This window comes from Mytilus trossulus, chromosome 3 (assembly GCF_036588685.1).
Source record: "Mytilus trossulus isolate FHL-02 chromosome 3, PNRI_Mtr1.1.1.hap1, whole genome shotgun sequence".
NCBI lineage: Eukaryota > Metazoa > Mollusca > Bivalvia > Mytilida > Mytilidae > Mytilus > Mytilus trossulus.
The window spans coordinates 93,231,146-93,246,240 of NC_086375.1; the positions used below are offsets into that span (position 1 = coordinate 93,231,146).

Here is a 15,095-nt window from a genome sequence, read left to right on the forward strand (position 1 = left end):
TACTGATGCTGTGGATGGGTGATTTATGTTTTAATTCGAATACCCATTAATCTCAGCTCATTCTTTAACAATTTGACGTCAATTGCAAAGATTTATATCAGTGTTCGTTTGTAACTTAGTACATTATTAAAACAAAGAAACTTCTAATACTAGTATTTTAATTTTAAACAACATGTAGCAACAGTTGATACAATCACAGATCCGCTTTAGGATTTTCAAGTACAAGATATACATTTTTGAATATAATGCTTGACATAAGATATCCTGTAAAACCTAGTTTCTATTTATGTATATAAAAAGAATAATAATATCTAAAGATTGTTTGGAAAACTTTTTCCTTTCTCGTATTTCAGGATTATCGTCTCTGCAAAAGAAATAAGATATATCATAAGAACCTGACCTGTTTCATCATTTAACATTTTATAACAATTGAATATGCAGTTTAGCGCCTGTCCCAAATCATAAGTCTTTGGCCTTAGTTAGTCTTGTATGTTTGGTTTTTTTTATTTTCTGTATTTGTTTTTGATTTTAGTGTCACGTCTTTTTTTCACTGCACTAGTAAACAATTGCTTTTGGGACCAGCTGATAATCACCTCCGATTGCTGTTTTTTATCGGTACGTTGAAGACCCATTGGTGGCCTCCGGCTGTTGTTTTCTCTTTAGTTTGATTGTTGTCTCGTTGACATATTCCCAATTTCCATTATCAATTTTATATACTGATAATAAATAAGTAGATACTGAGACATTATTGGTACTTATTTAAGGTAGATAGGTTCTTCCTCCATTTTGGATTTTAAAATACCAGAAAACAAGGTCTAGATTTTTAAAATAAAATGTGCAAATTTTAAAATTAGTAGGTATTTCATGTGTAAGAATTTTCATTATGATATAGAAAATGCCATGTTTGATTATATTTATTGTTGTATTTTACCAAAAAACAAATACTTTTGTTTGATTTAGTTTTTTCCAACTTTGGCAAATAAGGGGAGACAACTTAAATGCAAGGGCAGACAATTCGCATAGTGTTACTTTTACAATAGAATGTGTTAGGAATTTACTCATTTTATTATGTAGCAAGAAAAAGAGTGTGGGACCCCATTTTTTCTTATTCTTATCTAAAAGAATAGTATTTGAACTATTTTATCTCACAACTCTATGCTGTAGTTTTCGTTTTATGACTGAAAATAAGGTTTTCAATGCATAATCTATACAAAATTTGACTATTTTGCACAACCTATAGTGTAAAAATAAGTCCGGTGACCCATTCCTTTTAGTAATGTTCTTTAACAAGCAGGATATAAACTACATTTTGGCAAATTATTAAGAGATTCTATAGATTATAATTAAGACACCCCATCTACCTTAACATAACAGATAATAAAGTAACAAAGCTACTATTTGAAATATAAACACACTAAATAAATATTAGTACAAGACATAATTAAATACTTGTTTGCAAAACATAAATAGCTTGTTCAACACTTTTAATTACGAGTATCAAATTTAAGGCCATGGTCAGAAAATGTTTTTTGAGATGTTTTTTGGGTTTTTTTTTAGTTTTTTTTTTGCTATTCCAATTGTAGATTAAAAGTTAAGAAACAATTGCGGAATGACAACAACAACGCACACATATAAACAAAAATAAAGACACAAGATACATAACTCACCTTCACTTCTTCACAATTGTTCGGACCACACACTTCTATAATGGTAGCATTTGCAAGAGCTTTCGATTGGTAAAACTTGACAACTTCATTACCTAACAACAGATAGACATCAATTACCAAGTGTTTCACAATTTTTCGGAATACATAATTCTATAATGGTAGCATAGGCAAGAGTTTTCGATTTGGAAAACTTTACTTTTTCATTACCTTGCAATGTTTATATAGCAGCAACTACATGTTTTAGGTTTACAACTGATCTAGTTTGCATATAATTTTATTTCGTGGTAAATGCTTTTTTTCTGTCGCTACAGATCATTTCAACTTTTGAATCTGCTTTTTGTTAAAGATAGACATATCAGTTTATATAGTCTTATCATTTTTTATAACGAAAAACAAAAGAATACATCTTTATTTTCAAATTACATATGTAAGAGGTGAATAAATTATAAACCTTTAAATCTTACGATACTCAATGTGAAACCACACCTCAGCAGATTGTTTGTCAAAAAGAGTTATAATGTTATATGGTTCTTACTTGGCTCATAATATTCCCTCAATTTGACCCATACAGGTTTATGTCGAGCAACCAGTGCAACCCTCCTAATGTCGACTTCAATACACATTTGCTCTGACAAAATCTATAGAAAAAAAACCAGTTATTTGACCAAACAGTGTAATAAGATTATCAAAATATCGACTGAAAACGATTTACAAAACTATAGATCGTATTTAATTGAATATGGTGATATACACAACGTCAATGATTTGTGTCACACTTCAAAGCATTTCAACATACAACTAGGTACAAAATAGCAACTACCACTGAATAAATATATGCTGAAGAAATACAAAACAAATATTGAACGGAGAAAAGTCAGAATTGGAGAATTATGTAGGGAACATCCTCCCATAGATAAGGGTTAACTGTATCGTTTTAGATATTAAAATGTAACAGCCTCGAGAATAGAAATATTGTAACACACTCGTTGCAGTGAAAGTTTAAAAAAAAATATCTTTGCATATAAAGTTAACCACAAGCGCATGTTTTAAAACGAACACATCCACATGTATTTTTTGTCTATCTGATGAATTAAGCCTTTTTCAAATGATTTTTATAGTTCGTTCTTATGTTGTACCGTTATACCGCTTTCCCAGATTAGAGGGAGGGTTGGGATCCCGCTAACATGTTTAACCCCGCCACATTATTTATGTATGTACCGTACCTGTCACAAGTCAGGATCCTGAAATTCATGCGGCCTTTTATAGCTGACTATATGCGGTATGGGCTTTGCTCATTGTTGAAGGCCGTACAGTGACCTATAGTTGTTAATGGTTGTGTCATTTTGGTCTTTTGTGAATAGTTGTCACATTGGCAATCAGATCACATCTTCTTTTTTATACATGAAGATGTGATGCAATTGAGATGTGTTCAGAAGACCTGTCAAAATGTTGTATGTATTGGCGGTTGAGTATTGGTACTCTTTTATTTTATAGAGACAATTGAAAGAGACATATAATGACTAAAACGTTACCGTATCAAAATATAAATTAATTTGGCGGAAAGCCTTCTCCACTTTTTTGTACTGTCCTCCTGTATTGGTAGTATCGATTGAGTCTAAGTCAGCTTCCATTCCAGATGGTAAAGATATTTCTAGTATTCCCATAGTACTCTGTCCTCCTCTTAACCAACTGTAACATACATATATTATTGTACAAAATGTAAACATAATATACAAAGTATTGCGCACCAGTTTACTTTAGAGATTCTGGTATCGATGTTGTCATGTTCAATTGTACATCTGCTTTGTTAATGGAAGTCAAACCCATGTTTAACCAACTCAAATAATGAAATTATTGACATTCATGCTGTCAGTAATAAACACAAATAATAAACCCAAGGGTGGGTGCATAAGACTTAAGAAATCCGCCTACTTCGTGAAATGATATTTTTTTTCAAATATATATACATGTATATCGTTGAATTAATCGATATATACTACGGTGTTTCTATCCCTAAATAAGTCTTATTTGGTCTACTGTTTTGGCTTTTTTCTTTTTGATTACGACTTGGAAAGTTGTCTCATTGGTAGATATACCATTTCTCCATATTTAGACATTATTAACTTGATGTTTCTGTACTGACCCTTGTATCCCGTGGCGATAGCAAACAAATATACACGAAAGACAATCCAGTCCAATCTCGTTTTGAGTATGTTGAAGCGGCTGGTTTTTATTTACTTAGAGCAGGCTTGTATTTATTTACTTGGAGCAGGCTTATATTTATTTATCTGAATCATTTTGTATTTACTTACTTGAAGCAAACTCTGAGTCTGAATCCTTTAGTTGAGTCGTTGAGTACTGTTGTTGTTAGAGCAAATGCTGGCTCTCGTAAGTCGTTGTTAACATTGAAATAAACTGCAACCTAGAGGTGATATATATGTGTAAATTCATTATTTATTCTCCAGTGATATTTCTTTCTTAAGACCTTACTTAAAAATTTTGTTATTTGACATGCACTATTTTAAATATTTCACAGATTATCATGGTTTTAGATAATAATTTCAAAGATATCTTGATAGAAACAATGTTAGTCAGATCATTTAAGCAATGTTGAGTCAGATCAATTAATCAATGCTAAGTCAGATCATTTAAGCAATGTTAAGTCAGATAATTTAAGCAATGATAATCAGATCATTTAAGCAATGTTAAGTGAGATCATTTAAGCAATATTGAGTCAGATCAATTAAGCAATGTTAAGTCAGATAATTAAAGCAATGCTAAGTCAGATCATTTAAGCAATGTTAATCAGATAATTAAAGCAATGTTAAGTCAGATCATTTAAGCAATGTTAAGTCAGATCAATTAAACAATGTTAAGTCAGATCATTTAAGCAATGTTAAGTCAGATCATTTAAGCAATGTTAAGTCAGATCATTAAACAATGGTAAGTCAGATCATTTAAGCAATGTTAAGTCAGATCATTTAAGCAATGTTAAGTCAGATCATTTAACCAATGTTAAGTCAGATCAATTAAGCAATGTTAGGTCAGATAAATTGAGCAATGTTAAGTCAGATCGTTTAAGCAATGTTAATCAGATCAATTAAGCAATGTTAATCAGATCAATTAAGCAATGTTAGGTCAGATCAATTAAGCAATGTTAATCAGATCAATTAAGCAATATTAAGTCAGATCAATTAAGCAATGTTAGGTCAGATAAATTAAGCAATGTTAATCAGATCATTTAAGCAATGTTAAGTCAGATAAATTGAGCAATGTTAAGTCAGATCATTTAAGCAATGTTATGTCAGATCAATTAAGCAATGTTAAGTCAGATCATTTAAGCAATGTTAGGTCAGATCAATTAAGCAATGTTAAGTCAGATCAATTAAGCAATGTTAATCAGATCAATTAAGCAATGTTAGGTCAGATAAATTGAGCAATGTTAAGTCAGATAATTAAAGCAATGTTAATCAGATCAATTAAGCAATGTTAAGTCAGATCATTTAAGCAATGTTAGGTCAGATCAATTAAGCAATGTTAGGTCAGATAAATTGAGCAATGTTAAGTCAGATCGTTTAAGCAATGTTAATCAGATCATTTAAGCAATGTTAAGTCAGATAAATTGAGCAATGTTAAGTCAGATCATTTAAGCAATGTTATGTCAGATCAATTAAGCAATGTTAAGTCAGATCATTTAAGCAATGTTAGGTCAGATCAATTAAGCAATGTTAAGTCAGAGCATTTAAGCAATGTTAGGTCAGATCAATTAAGCAATGTTAATCAGATCAATTAAGCAATGTTAAGTCAGATAAATTGAGCAATGTTAAGTCAGATCATTTAAGCAATGTTATGTCAGATCAATTAAGCAATGTTAAGTCAGATCATTTAAGCAATGTTAGGTCAGATCAATTAAGCAATGTTAAGTCAGAGCATTTAAGCAATGTTAGGTCAGATCAATTAAGCAATGTTAAGTCAGATCATTTAAGCAATGTTAAGTCAGATCAATTAAGCAATGTTAAGTCAGATAAATTGAGCAATGTTAAGTCAGATCAATTAAGCAATGTTAGGTCAGATCAATTAAGCAATGTTAAGTCAGATCAATTAAGCAATGTTAAGTCAGATCATTATAAAAGCAATGTTAAGTCAGATCAATTAAGCAATGTTAAGTCAGATAATTTAAGCAATGATAAGTCAGATCATGTATGCAATATTCTAGATGTTTTTATGTAATAAGATGTTGTATTACCTCCATTAGACACAGTCCTTTTCCATTAGCATTCACCGATACACTTCGTACTGTATTTGGAATCTAAATAACATAAACACATACATTACTTACATATCAAATATATGTATTACGTAATAATGGTTTATATTGAGACATATAAATACTGATGAATTCAATGATTTGCTAATTCAAAACAAGCCGGTTGTCGACTCATGCGAGAACGGAAATAGAGTTGAAATGATCGCTGATAGTCTATTTATAGCTATTTTACATAAGACGACGTTGCCAATTTCATGTAAATGTCGTTAGCAACGCCAAGTGTCTGCAAATTTTCTAGCGATAATTTTGCATCTCAAGCGAGTAGCATGATACGAAAAATATTACAAAATAAAATCAAAAGGGAAAATGAACAAAATAGCGATAAATATTTATATATCTTTTGGATTTTTTAATTCATACTTTTTGAAAAATAAAACAATTAAATCTATGTTTTATTACCAAGGAAAAATCAAATATCTTTTCAAAACTCAACCACTGTCATACCTTCTCATGTGCTTGCACTGTTTTATCCTGACCTTCACACATTCACAAATTATTTTGAATGGTGGAATCTGACATGAGTGCCATAAAGTTCCACGTGCAGTATTTTTTTCTCTGATCAGTTGGATCTTTTCCTCGTCTTTTTTTATTACGAGTAAAACGGACACGTCAATGACAAGGATACTACGGAGAATAACGAATGCAATGATAAAAAGCCAAGATGGCGGTTTTACAATGAAAAATAATCTTGGGTGATGCAAAGTCAGAATCATACAGTGCAAAAACAAAAGTTAGGACCGTACTGGTTTCTACGTAAGAATTTTAATTCCGCTTATTGAAAAATTTAATTTTCAAAAGAATGTGGTTGTTAGATTAAAAACCTACCACCAAAAACATCGCGCCACATTTCAACTGTCGGCGACAGTATATTATCAGGGCAACCCTGTTGTTTTGTTTAACTTACATCTTCTATTTGTAGCACCAGAGCATTCCTGTTGTTAACATCAAATGTTTTTCCTTGAGTCCACGTGTCACCAACAGTATTTACACTCATTTGGAAATTAGGTACGTAAATCTTTTCTCCCAACCCTGACAGTGCTTGAATTGCTATAACCGTGTCCTAAATAAGTCATAATTATAGTTTACTAGTTCATAGAAATATTATACATTTCGAATAAATAATGTTGCTTTTCCATGGTTGTATTTTCATTTAGAACTATGAGAAAGAATGTCAATAACATTTCTTTTTAGAATTTAATGTAAATTAAGGGTTTCAGCCAACAGCTTTTATTTGCCGAAGTTATGTTGATCAATAAAAGTACACATATATTAAAATCGCCTACAGTTAAAGGTAAACGTTTAGTAAAAGAATACAAAAGTAATTGAATGTTGAATGTGTAATTAACCTTGATAACAGGCTTCCGTACATCAGGAAAAATAACCTTAGCTGTTTTTGGCAAAACCTGAAATTTGGTCCTCAATACATTTCAATTTCGTAGTGCTCTTTATTTGGCCTTTTTAACATTTTGGGATTCGAGCGTCACTGATGAGTCTTTTGAAGACGAAACACGCCATTGATAGCAATTTAACGGACTTTAAGTGTAGGTTTTCTCAACAAATGGCAATGGTTTTGATCGAGCACGTCGGCTTCCCTACAAATAAAAACTTTATAAACTCAACAACAATTGAGAATGGAAATGGGGAATGTGTCAAAGAGACAACAACCCGAATGTATCAATCAAGCTATGGTCGGGTTTTAACATTGAATATTAAGCCCAATCACGAAATTTAATTGATAGTCGTCTCATTGGTAAGCATACTGCATGACATTATTTTTATAAAAAAGAAATACGTAGTACATATAGTAAATGTATCATACCTGTGTAGAAATGAACCCCCCTCTTGGATTTCTCTGTCTACCTAACCATTTCATTATCCGAATGCCGTTGTCTGTATCGTCCTTCAGATTGTATCCTAACAGTATATAAGAGGTCATTTCGACATCTATAGCTCTGACTTTAGTTTGAGGTGGTCTCCAGGTTTTCCAAGGTTGCAGTTTGTCAGCTTCAGTTTCAGGTAAAGTCCAGTATTTTTCACTGCCTTTATAGTTTAAACAATGTTGTTTTTTAAATAATATCATATCAAATTATCATTCTTTGATTCTGAGACAATAAGGTTGTTTCAGTTGTTTTTATTCTTTAACTTCTAGCATAATTTGAATAAAAACAACTTTTGTATCTTCATAGAAACCTGCACAGATTTATTTTCATTCTGCTTTGCACGAAATATAACAGTCAAATTGCTAAATCCAAATCAATATCAAACAGCGCTAATTGAAAACAATTAACAAATAAGTTGGGTCAAATTCGAATTACTTTACAATATCGTAAGGTAGAAAACCAACTTCTTATGATTAAATATTCAATAAACAATTCATTTTTAAAAGATAATCGTATCAATGATATTTCAGTTATTCCAGTTTAAGACTGGTTACATCTTCGAATCGGCAGATGTGTATTTCTGACAACAGCAAAACAAATTAATAAATGCAATACATACCATTGACCTTTGCCTGCTTCTCAAGTTCTGCCAAAATTTGACTTGCTATCGAATGTTTCGCCAGAGATAATGCATAGAATGATATAGCAAGTTCATAAAGATTAGCAATGGATGCAGGTGCACTTTTTGCCACAAATGTAACTGCTTTATTTATAGAATCGGTTACACTCTTCTGTACCTGGAACAAGATATATATTAATTATTTGTTGGTAATGTGTTCTTCTTTATCTTCTTTTTAAAAACAGGCATACTGCATTCACATTACCAAAGTTAAACAATTAATAAGCTTCTTTACTCTAAGCTTTATATGTACTATAACCTATTTCTTACATCGATTTTATTTGTACTCCGGTGGATAGTTGTCACATTGACAATCATACCATCTCCCAATCATTCATTATAAACATTTTGTTTGGACTTTATTTGGCTTGAATTTTGTTTTTGTTGAGGTTTGCTGTCTGACCATTTGAATGCTTGTTTATACAAATAGAAACGAAAAACATCGGTCAATTCATCAGTATATCAATAACAGGCAGTCAGAAAAAAAAATATTTCTATTTAAATTGTAAAATCCCCCCGATCGATGCATGTAGTGTAAAACTAGTTAAAACAGGACAGTTACATCACATCACAATACCTATCTTATGTTTTACTTACCTCCTTGGCTACTAGATTAATATCTCGTGCTTCAAGAAGTGCTATGAGGACAAATGCAGTCAGACTTCTTTTACTAGACACTGATCCTCCCTGAAAAACAGGGGAAATCAGTGTTAACTGTGTAACTTACAATTAAATGTGATGCCATACCATGTAAATGAATGACAATATTATAAGAATTTCTAGATGGTATAACAAGGCTGCTATTTTGTCCCTTACTTTTGAAACAACGATGATGAAAGTTATAAAACACAAAAGCTCTATGTTTAAAAAACAAATAGCTTTGTAGAAAACGGCAAATGTATATAGCTGCTTCAATTGAGTTATTATCATGCAAATCCAATCTTGCATGTGTATTAGACACTTTAAGACAAAATACTAATAGTAAAAACAATTTTTTTGACATATAATTTTTTTGTGAAAATAAAATAGAAACGAAGTTTCGGATGAAAGTAAATTCGATAAAGCGTTTCGGACGAATCAACTTTAAAGCCTTTTGTTTTGATTTGTTTCTCCTTTGCTATCATCGAATCAGTAGTCAGAACGTCGGTACTGAAATTAATAATAAAAAAACTTTCTAAACCAATCCGTTTATAGACAAATATAAGAAACCCAGGTTTCACCTAATCAAGCGAAAATAACCTTAATATGATTTGGCTCCTTTTTAGTTGTACACCTTTGCAACTTTTTCAGTTTTTATGTCAGTTTTTTGCTTTCAAATATTTTGGCTTTGGAGCTCCTGGTATAAAGTGAACCAATAAATGCGTATCGATTATAAACCATGACAATGAAAAATTAGAACTGAAAGTTATAAATATAAATGGTAGCAACATATTATATTGTACCTGCATTTCCTTGTGAAGAACAATTCCTGGTTCGTTAAAGGCCCCGGATGTTTCTTGTTGCTTAATTATCCATTGTACAGCTTTCGTTATGACGTTGATATCAATATAGGTAAAACTTACAGCTTGTGAAAAGGATTTGATCACAAAAGCAGTCAACCTATGAAATTGAAAGTTTGTTTTTATGTTTAAACAGATTCAAAATATTATTATAAAAAAGAAGATATTATTGCAGTCCATAAAATCTTCACCAGAAAACTACTTTTTTTCTTTTCCATACATTCTTTTTTTATTTTCCTTGCAACTGGTTTACATTTTTGTTTTGTCTAACAGCTTCGTTTATACTCTCCTCGTTTGTCTCGTATAAGCGTGCTAGCCTTGAATAAGATAAGTAAGTGTTTTAATTCCAGTTCTTGTCAAACCGAATTGGGTTTTACTGCTCCTTGCAAAGAAGTCAGTATTGTGTGAAACAATTAACAGTTCCAATTCTGACTACAATTACACTTTTTCCCTATGTAACATACCCCACTCGTCTTTTAATGAAGTGTAAAGCAGGAATAATGTGTCTGATAGATACGAAAAGAGCACACAAGCAACGACTATACACTATTTAACTGCTGACTTATAATAAAGTAGTGTTGTCAAATCGTACACTTTTGCCTAAACGGTTACTCGGATAATCGTTCGACCGATTAACCGGTTAACCGGTAATTCAAGTTGGTGTTTGAAAACCTTATCAATAGAACCCTATACATAGATATAAGATGTGGTATGAGTGTCAATTTGACAACCTTTCATCCAAGTCATAAATACGCTTTTAGAATTGAAGTTTTTCCTTTAGCATATTACTCGTACTTTCACGTATACATTGAGTACATTCACATTGGTTTGCATTTCACAATTTTTGAATTTAAAGTAAGACTAACCCTTGCACTACGGAGGTTGCACATTTAAATGTAGGTTTACACAATATAAGATAATTATATTTTATGTTTGAAAGAAAGAAATTTTTGCCTACAAACTGCTGGTCTAACCCTAATATCTATAAGTTTGATCAACTGTTTAATTCATGTTATATTGTAATATTAGAAAAACTATGTAAATTTATCAAAATTATAAATGTGAAAGTCAGTCCTCCAAGTTCATTTCATTGTATTGTTCACACATGTTTGTAAAAATTGTACCTTATAGTTATATTTATGTATGTTCTCTATAACTATGTAATTGCAGTTTTATGAAAAAATAAAGTATTCGAAAACGAAATAATGAAGTAATTAGTAAAATTAAATCTCATTACTGATTTAAAGTTACTGTTAAAAAAAAACATGTTTACTAATTATGTTTCTTAAAGATCCTGCCCCGAACTCTAATTAATTTTATGTTTTTAGGATTAACAATAGCAACCAATATACTGGACACTTGATCTGTCAAACTAATTACCACAACGACGTTTATAAATAAAACATAACTATTTAATGATTTGATTTTCAACACAATTTTTCATCAAATCTATCGAAATTGAAAAAAGTCCGGTTAACCGGTTAGCGTTTTTTGGTATTCGGTATTCGGTCGTTCGACCGATTAACCGGTTAACTGGTTAACCGTTGACAACACAATAAAAAAGTCATTCTGATAGTAGTTAGTAGTTCTGACAAAAAGTGTGACAAAACGATTGTTTAACGAACAGACGGACGAATAGATCGACGTATGGTTTGACGTCCGTTGTTTTTTTTTGGCACAACAAACCCATGTAAGGATAGTTACATACATTTTAACTTGAAAGTTGTTTTGTCCCCTCAGTGTGTCAATCAGGGTTCGTATTTACATCATATTTATGTATACATATATATTAATCGTCATCACTCACATCATCACCTGGCATTATTATTGCCTTTATTATTTGCATTTGTTGTTGTGTGTTTCTGCACTTATACTTATTAAATTAAGAATATACGATGGCTTCAGAGATTTCAGTATATAATCAGGCATAATATAGGATAAAGCTTACCAGGTAGTTCCACTTTTATCGTTGTTTCCAAAAGCGCTGAAAGATCCATCATCATGAACATAGGACAGTTCTCTTTGATAACCTATTGAAGAGAACAATGTTGATAACGTTAATGCATTCTTAGAGATATGCTTAGCTACTCTAAGTACATCTTGTTAATAGCTAACAGCTAATACAAATCTGCATAACATGAAGATTGATAAGTTATTGATCTGAGTACACAGTTATCGTCCTTTGATTTTTGTTGTCCTTTACGTTGTCCACGAATATAGTCCATAGTGCGGACAATTTGTTACTTGCAAATTTATTTCTTCATGTGTTATGTCTTAAATAGCAAGAAGGGGATAAAATGGCACTGTAAAATAAAATTGATTTATGAATTTTACAAAAGAAGAAAATAGAACGTTTATTATTTTTGAAAGAAAGTTTTGACTTATGGAACATGCAGAAACTTGCTTTTTGATGAAGCATATATATCTTGAACATTCGTTTATTTCGATGAATTTTTATTCAAAATTCATTTTTTATATTGATAACTCATTAAGACAAAGAACCATAGGTTATCGTTCTACAGTAAAGCACTAATGTAACATACGTTTTAACTAATTATGAATGCATTTAACGTGGAGTGGCTTATTAAACAGAGGCAGAAGGCGTAAATTATCCACACCATTATGAATGAATGACATATCATTTAAATAATAAGTCGTAAATCAGACGTGCAGTTATTTTGTCCCATTTAGTCTGATAAGCTTGTAAGTTTGATTTTTTAGGTCTATCGACTTATTTGTATTACCTCCCTCTAAAATGCTCTCTACTCTATTTCGTACATCATTTGTAAGTCTGTTTGTTGTTTTCAGGTAAGAGCTGACGTAAACATTTGGAGCGAATCTGATCATGTTCTGTTCTCCACAGCCGTATGAAATCTGAAGGAGATCCTCTAGGCCGGCTAGTGTTGCCCCTAACAGGTCACCTGTGAAAAATATGTTACACGTAAAAATATGTTACACGTAAAGAGAATTGATTCACAGATTGTAATACCAGAAAATAAAATAATAAAATAAACATTCGAAATTATGTTGTATCAAGTGAACGGTGTAATCGTTTACAATGATTTTAGGAAAGTTGATTTCTAATTCGTTTTATTTCTTGTGACAAAACAGTTACCACGGTAGGAATAAGACAGTTGCTATTCATTCGTTTGATATGTTTGAGCTTTTGATCTTTCCATTTGATTAGGGACTTGAATTTTCTTCGGAGGTCATTTTTTTTTTGTTATTATACTTTTTTGTAGGCAATTTCCTACTGTATTGTTCAAGTAACACAATATTTCTGATGGTTAATTCTGAAATTTCTTCTTCTAACTAATTTTGTATCTTTCGTTAGTTATTTTTTTACGTTTTACTGTGTATTAAGTAAGTTATAACCGCAATGAAACTTTTTTAATTTTTTTTGCCTCACTTAGTCGTATCCCAGTAGTTTTTTTTTTTTACTTTTTATTGCATTAAAGCATGACTTGTTAAGAAAACCCGAAATCTGTTTTTGAAATTATGATTGTTATGGAATTAAGATACTGGTGTCTAAATAAATACATGTAGCTCAATATAATTAAAGTCCTTACTCACCAATAACTTGAATTTTGATAAATTCTGAATCTTCAACTAGATTTGGCGGGAAAGACAAAGATATTGTCTCTCTGACCCGTCCTCCTTGTCGGAGGTCAATTATTAATGGAACGTTGCAGTTTTGTTTTATACCTTCGGCCTACAATTGTCAATTACATATATCTAATGTTATGCTTATTTTATATTAACTCATATTAACTTATATTTTACTACACGGAAAGATGTTCGTTATCACACGTTTATAGTTAATTCAAAAATAAATTTAAAATGTTCATTGACTAAAAATACATTATCATATTATATTTTAATTTTAAGAAAGAAAGATATTTCATATAAAACAAAATTGTCTTCTTTGATGGCATAGTTTTATTATTTTCAAATAAATTTGTATATTGTTCTAACATGTTTTCTATATTAAGACAGACATAAAGAAAACAAATCAGAAAATAAAAGATGAAAAATTATAATATGATGCACAGCAGTTTTTTGTTACAAGTATTCATAGTTCTGCGAGTAATTAAATTACCTCTATCAGGAATTCACGCTGTAAAGCGTCGGCTCCAATGGTAGATCTTGCAGTTCCGTCCAAAAGTATTTTACCAAGAGCTCTTGGTTTAAGAGGGAAATACACAGACGCCACACTGTCTTCCTTCACTAACAAAGACTGTTAAAAAAAGATTAAATTCTTATTGATAAGTTTTAAGGGAATATTCTTTATGCCAGTGTCTGAAGGCAGGTTTAAAATTTGGGTGCCTATAACTCGGCTATAACTATAACAGTTTTAAGTTTTTGATTTCGTAATCAAATTCTTTATAACTCATACCAAATCAATCTTAGATAACCAGATTTGGCATTTTGGCTGTACTTGAGCAGAATCAAAAATAGCATATTACATATAATTTTGATAATGATGTTCTTAAGAACTGCAAGAACTTTTAAATAAGTACTTTGTGTCTTTTATGTGAGTTGTATAATATTATTTTTCTAGCTGATCGTTCGGCTTAAGTCATTAGCAATTGATAATTTACAATTTATTCTATTTTTGGGCCGTAACACCACTGATAAGCGGATCGGTGGTCAATTAATATATAAAAAATAAAGTATTGTATACTTTTCTATAAGACACACACAATGAGATAGACGTTAGCCGTATTTGGCACAACTTTTTGGAATTTTGGATCCTCATTGCTTTTCAAGTTTGTACTTTTTCGGCTTTATAACTATTTTGATAGATATGAGCGTCACTGTTGAGTCTTATGTAGACGATACTTTATTATTACTCTGGTACCTTTGATAACTATTAACAACTATAGGACACTTACTCAAGTTTCTGTACACAACAGTGCCTAATTAAAATCGAGTCTACAAAAGTGCAATTAACTATAATAGAAAACTCACACTTGAGTATTTATATATGTTCATACATAATAATAATTAGTATACATATTCATTAATACAACACTATAAAAT

The 15,095-nt window shown here is 31.0% G+C and overlaps 1 protein-coding gene across 1 annotated transcript in view; it reads right to left on the minus strand.

Moving 5' to 3' along the window:
• Positions 1-200: 200 nt before the first annotated feature.
• The window catches only part of LOC134711159 (CD109 antigen-like), a 46,598-nt gene continuing 31,703 nt past the window's right edge, over positions 201-15,095 (minus strand). Inside the window, exons 21-35 of the mRNA XM_063571604.1 lie at positions 14,152-14,289; positions 13,626-13,764; positions 12,797-12,973; positions 12,001-12,082; positions 9,996-10,152; positions 9,151-9,240; positions 8,494-8,671; positions 7,814-8,034; positions 6,899-7,054; positions 5,914-5,976; positions 3,980-4,089; positions 3,200-3,356; positions 2,203-2,305; positions 1,668-1,759; positions 201-364 (exon numbers count right to left, since the gene is read on the minus strand). Coding sequence (XP_063427674.1) covers positions 356-364; positions 1,668-1,759; positions 2,203-2,305; positions 3,200-3,356; positions 3,980-4,089; positions 5,914-5,976; positions 6,899-7,054; positions 7,814-8,034; positions 8,494-8,671; positions 9,151-9,240; positions 9,996-10,152; positions 12,001-12,082; positions 12,797-12,973; positions 13,626-13,764; positions 14,152-14,289 — 1,872 coding nt within the window. The 3' untranslated portion in view covers positions 201-355. The remainder of the gene's footprint in view (positions 365-1,667; positions 1,760-2,202; positions 2,306-3,199; positions 3,357-3,979; positions 4,090-5,913; positions 5,977-6,898; positions 7,055-7,813; positions 8,035-8,493; positions 8,672-9,150; positions 9,241-9,995; positions 10,153-12,000; positions 12,083-12,796; positions 12,974-13,625; positions 13,765-14,151; positions 14,290-15,095) is intronic.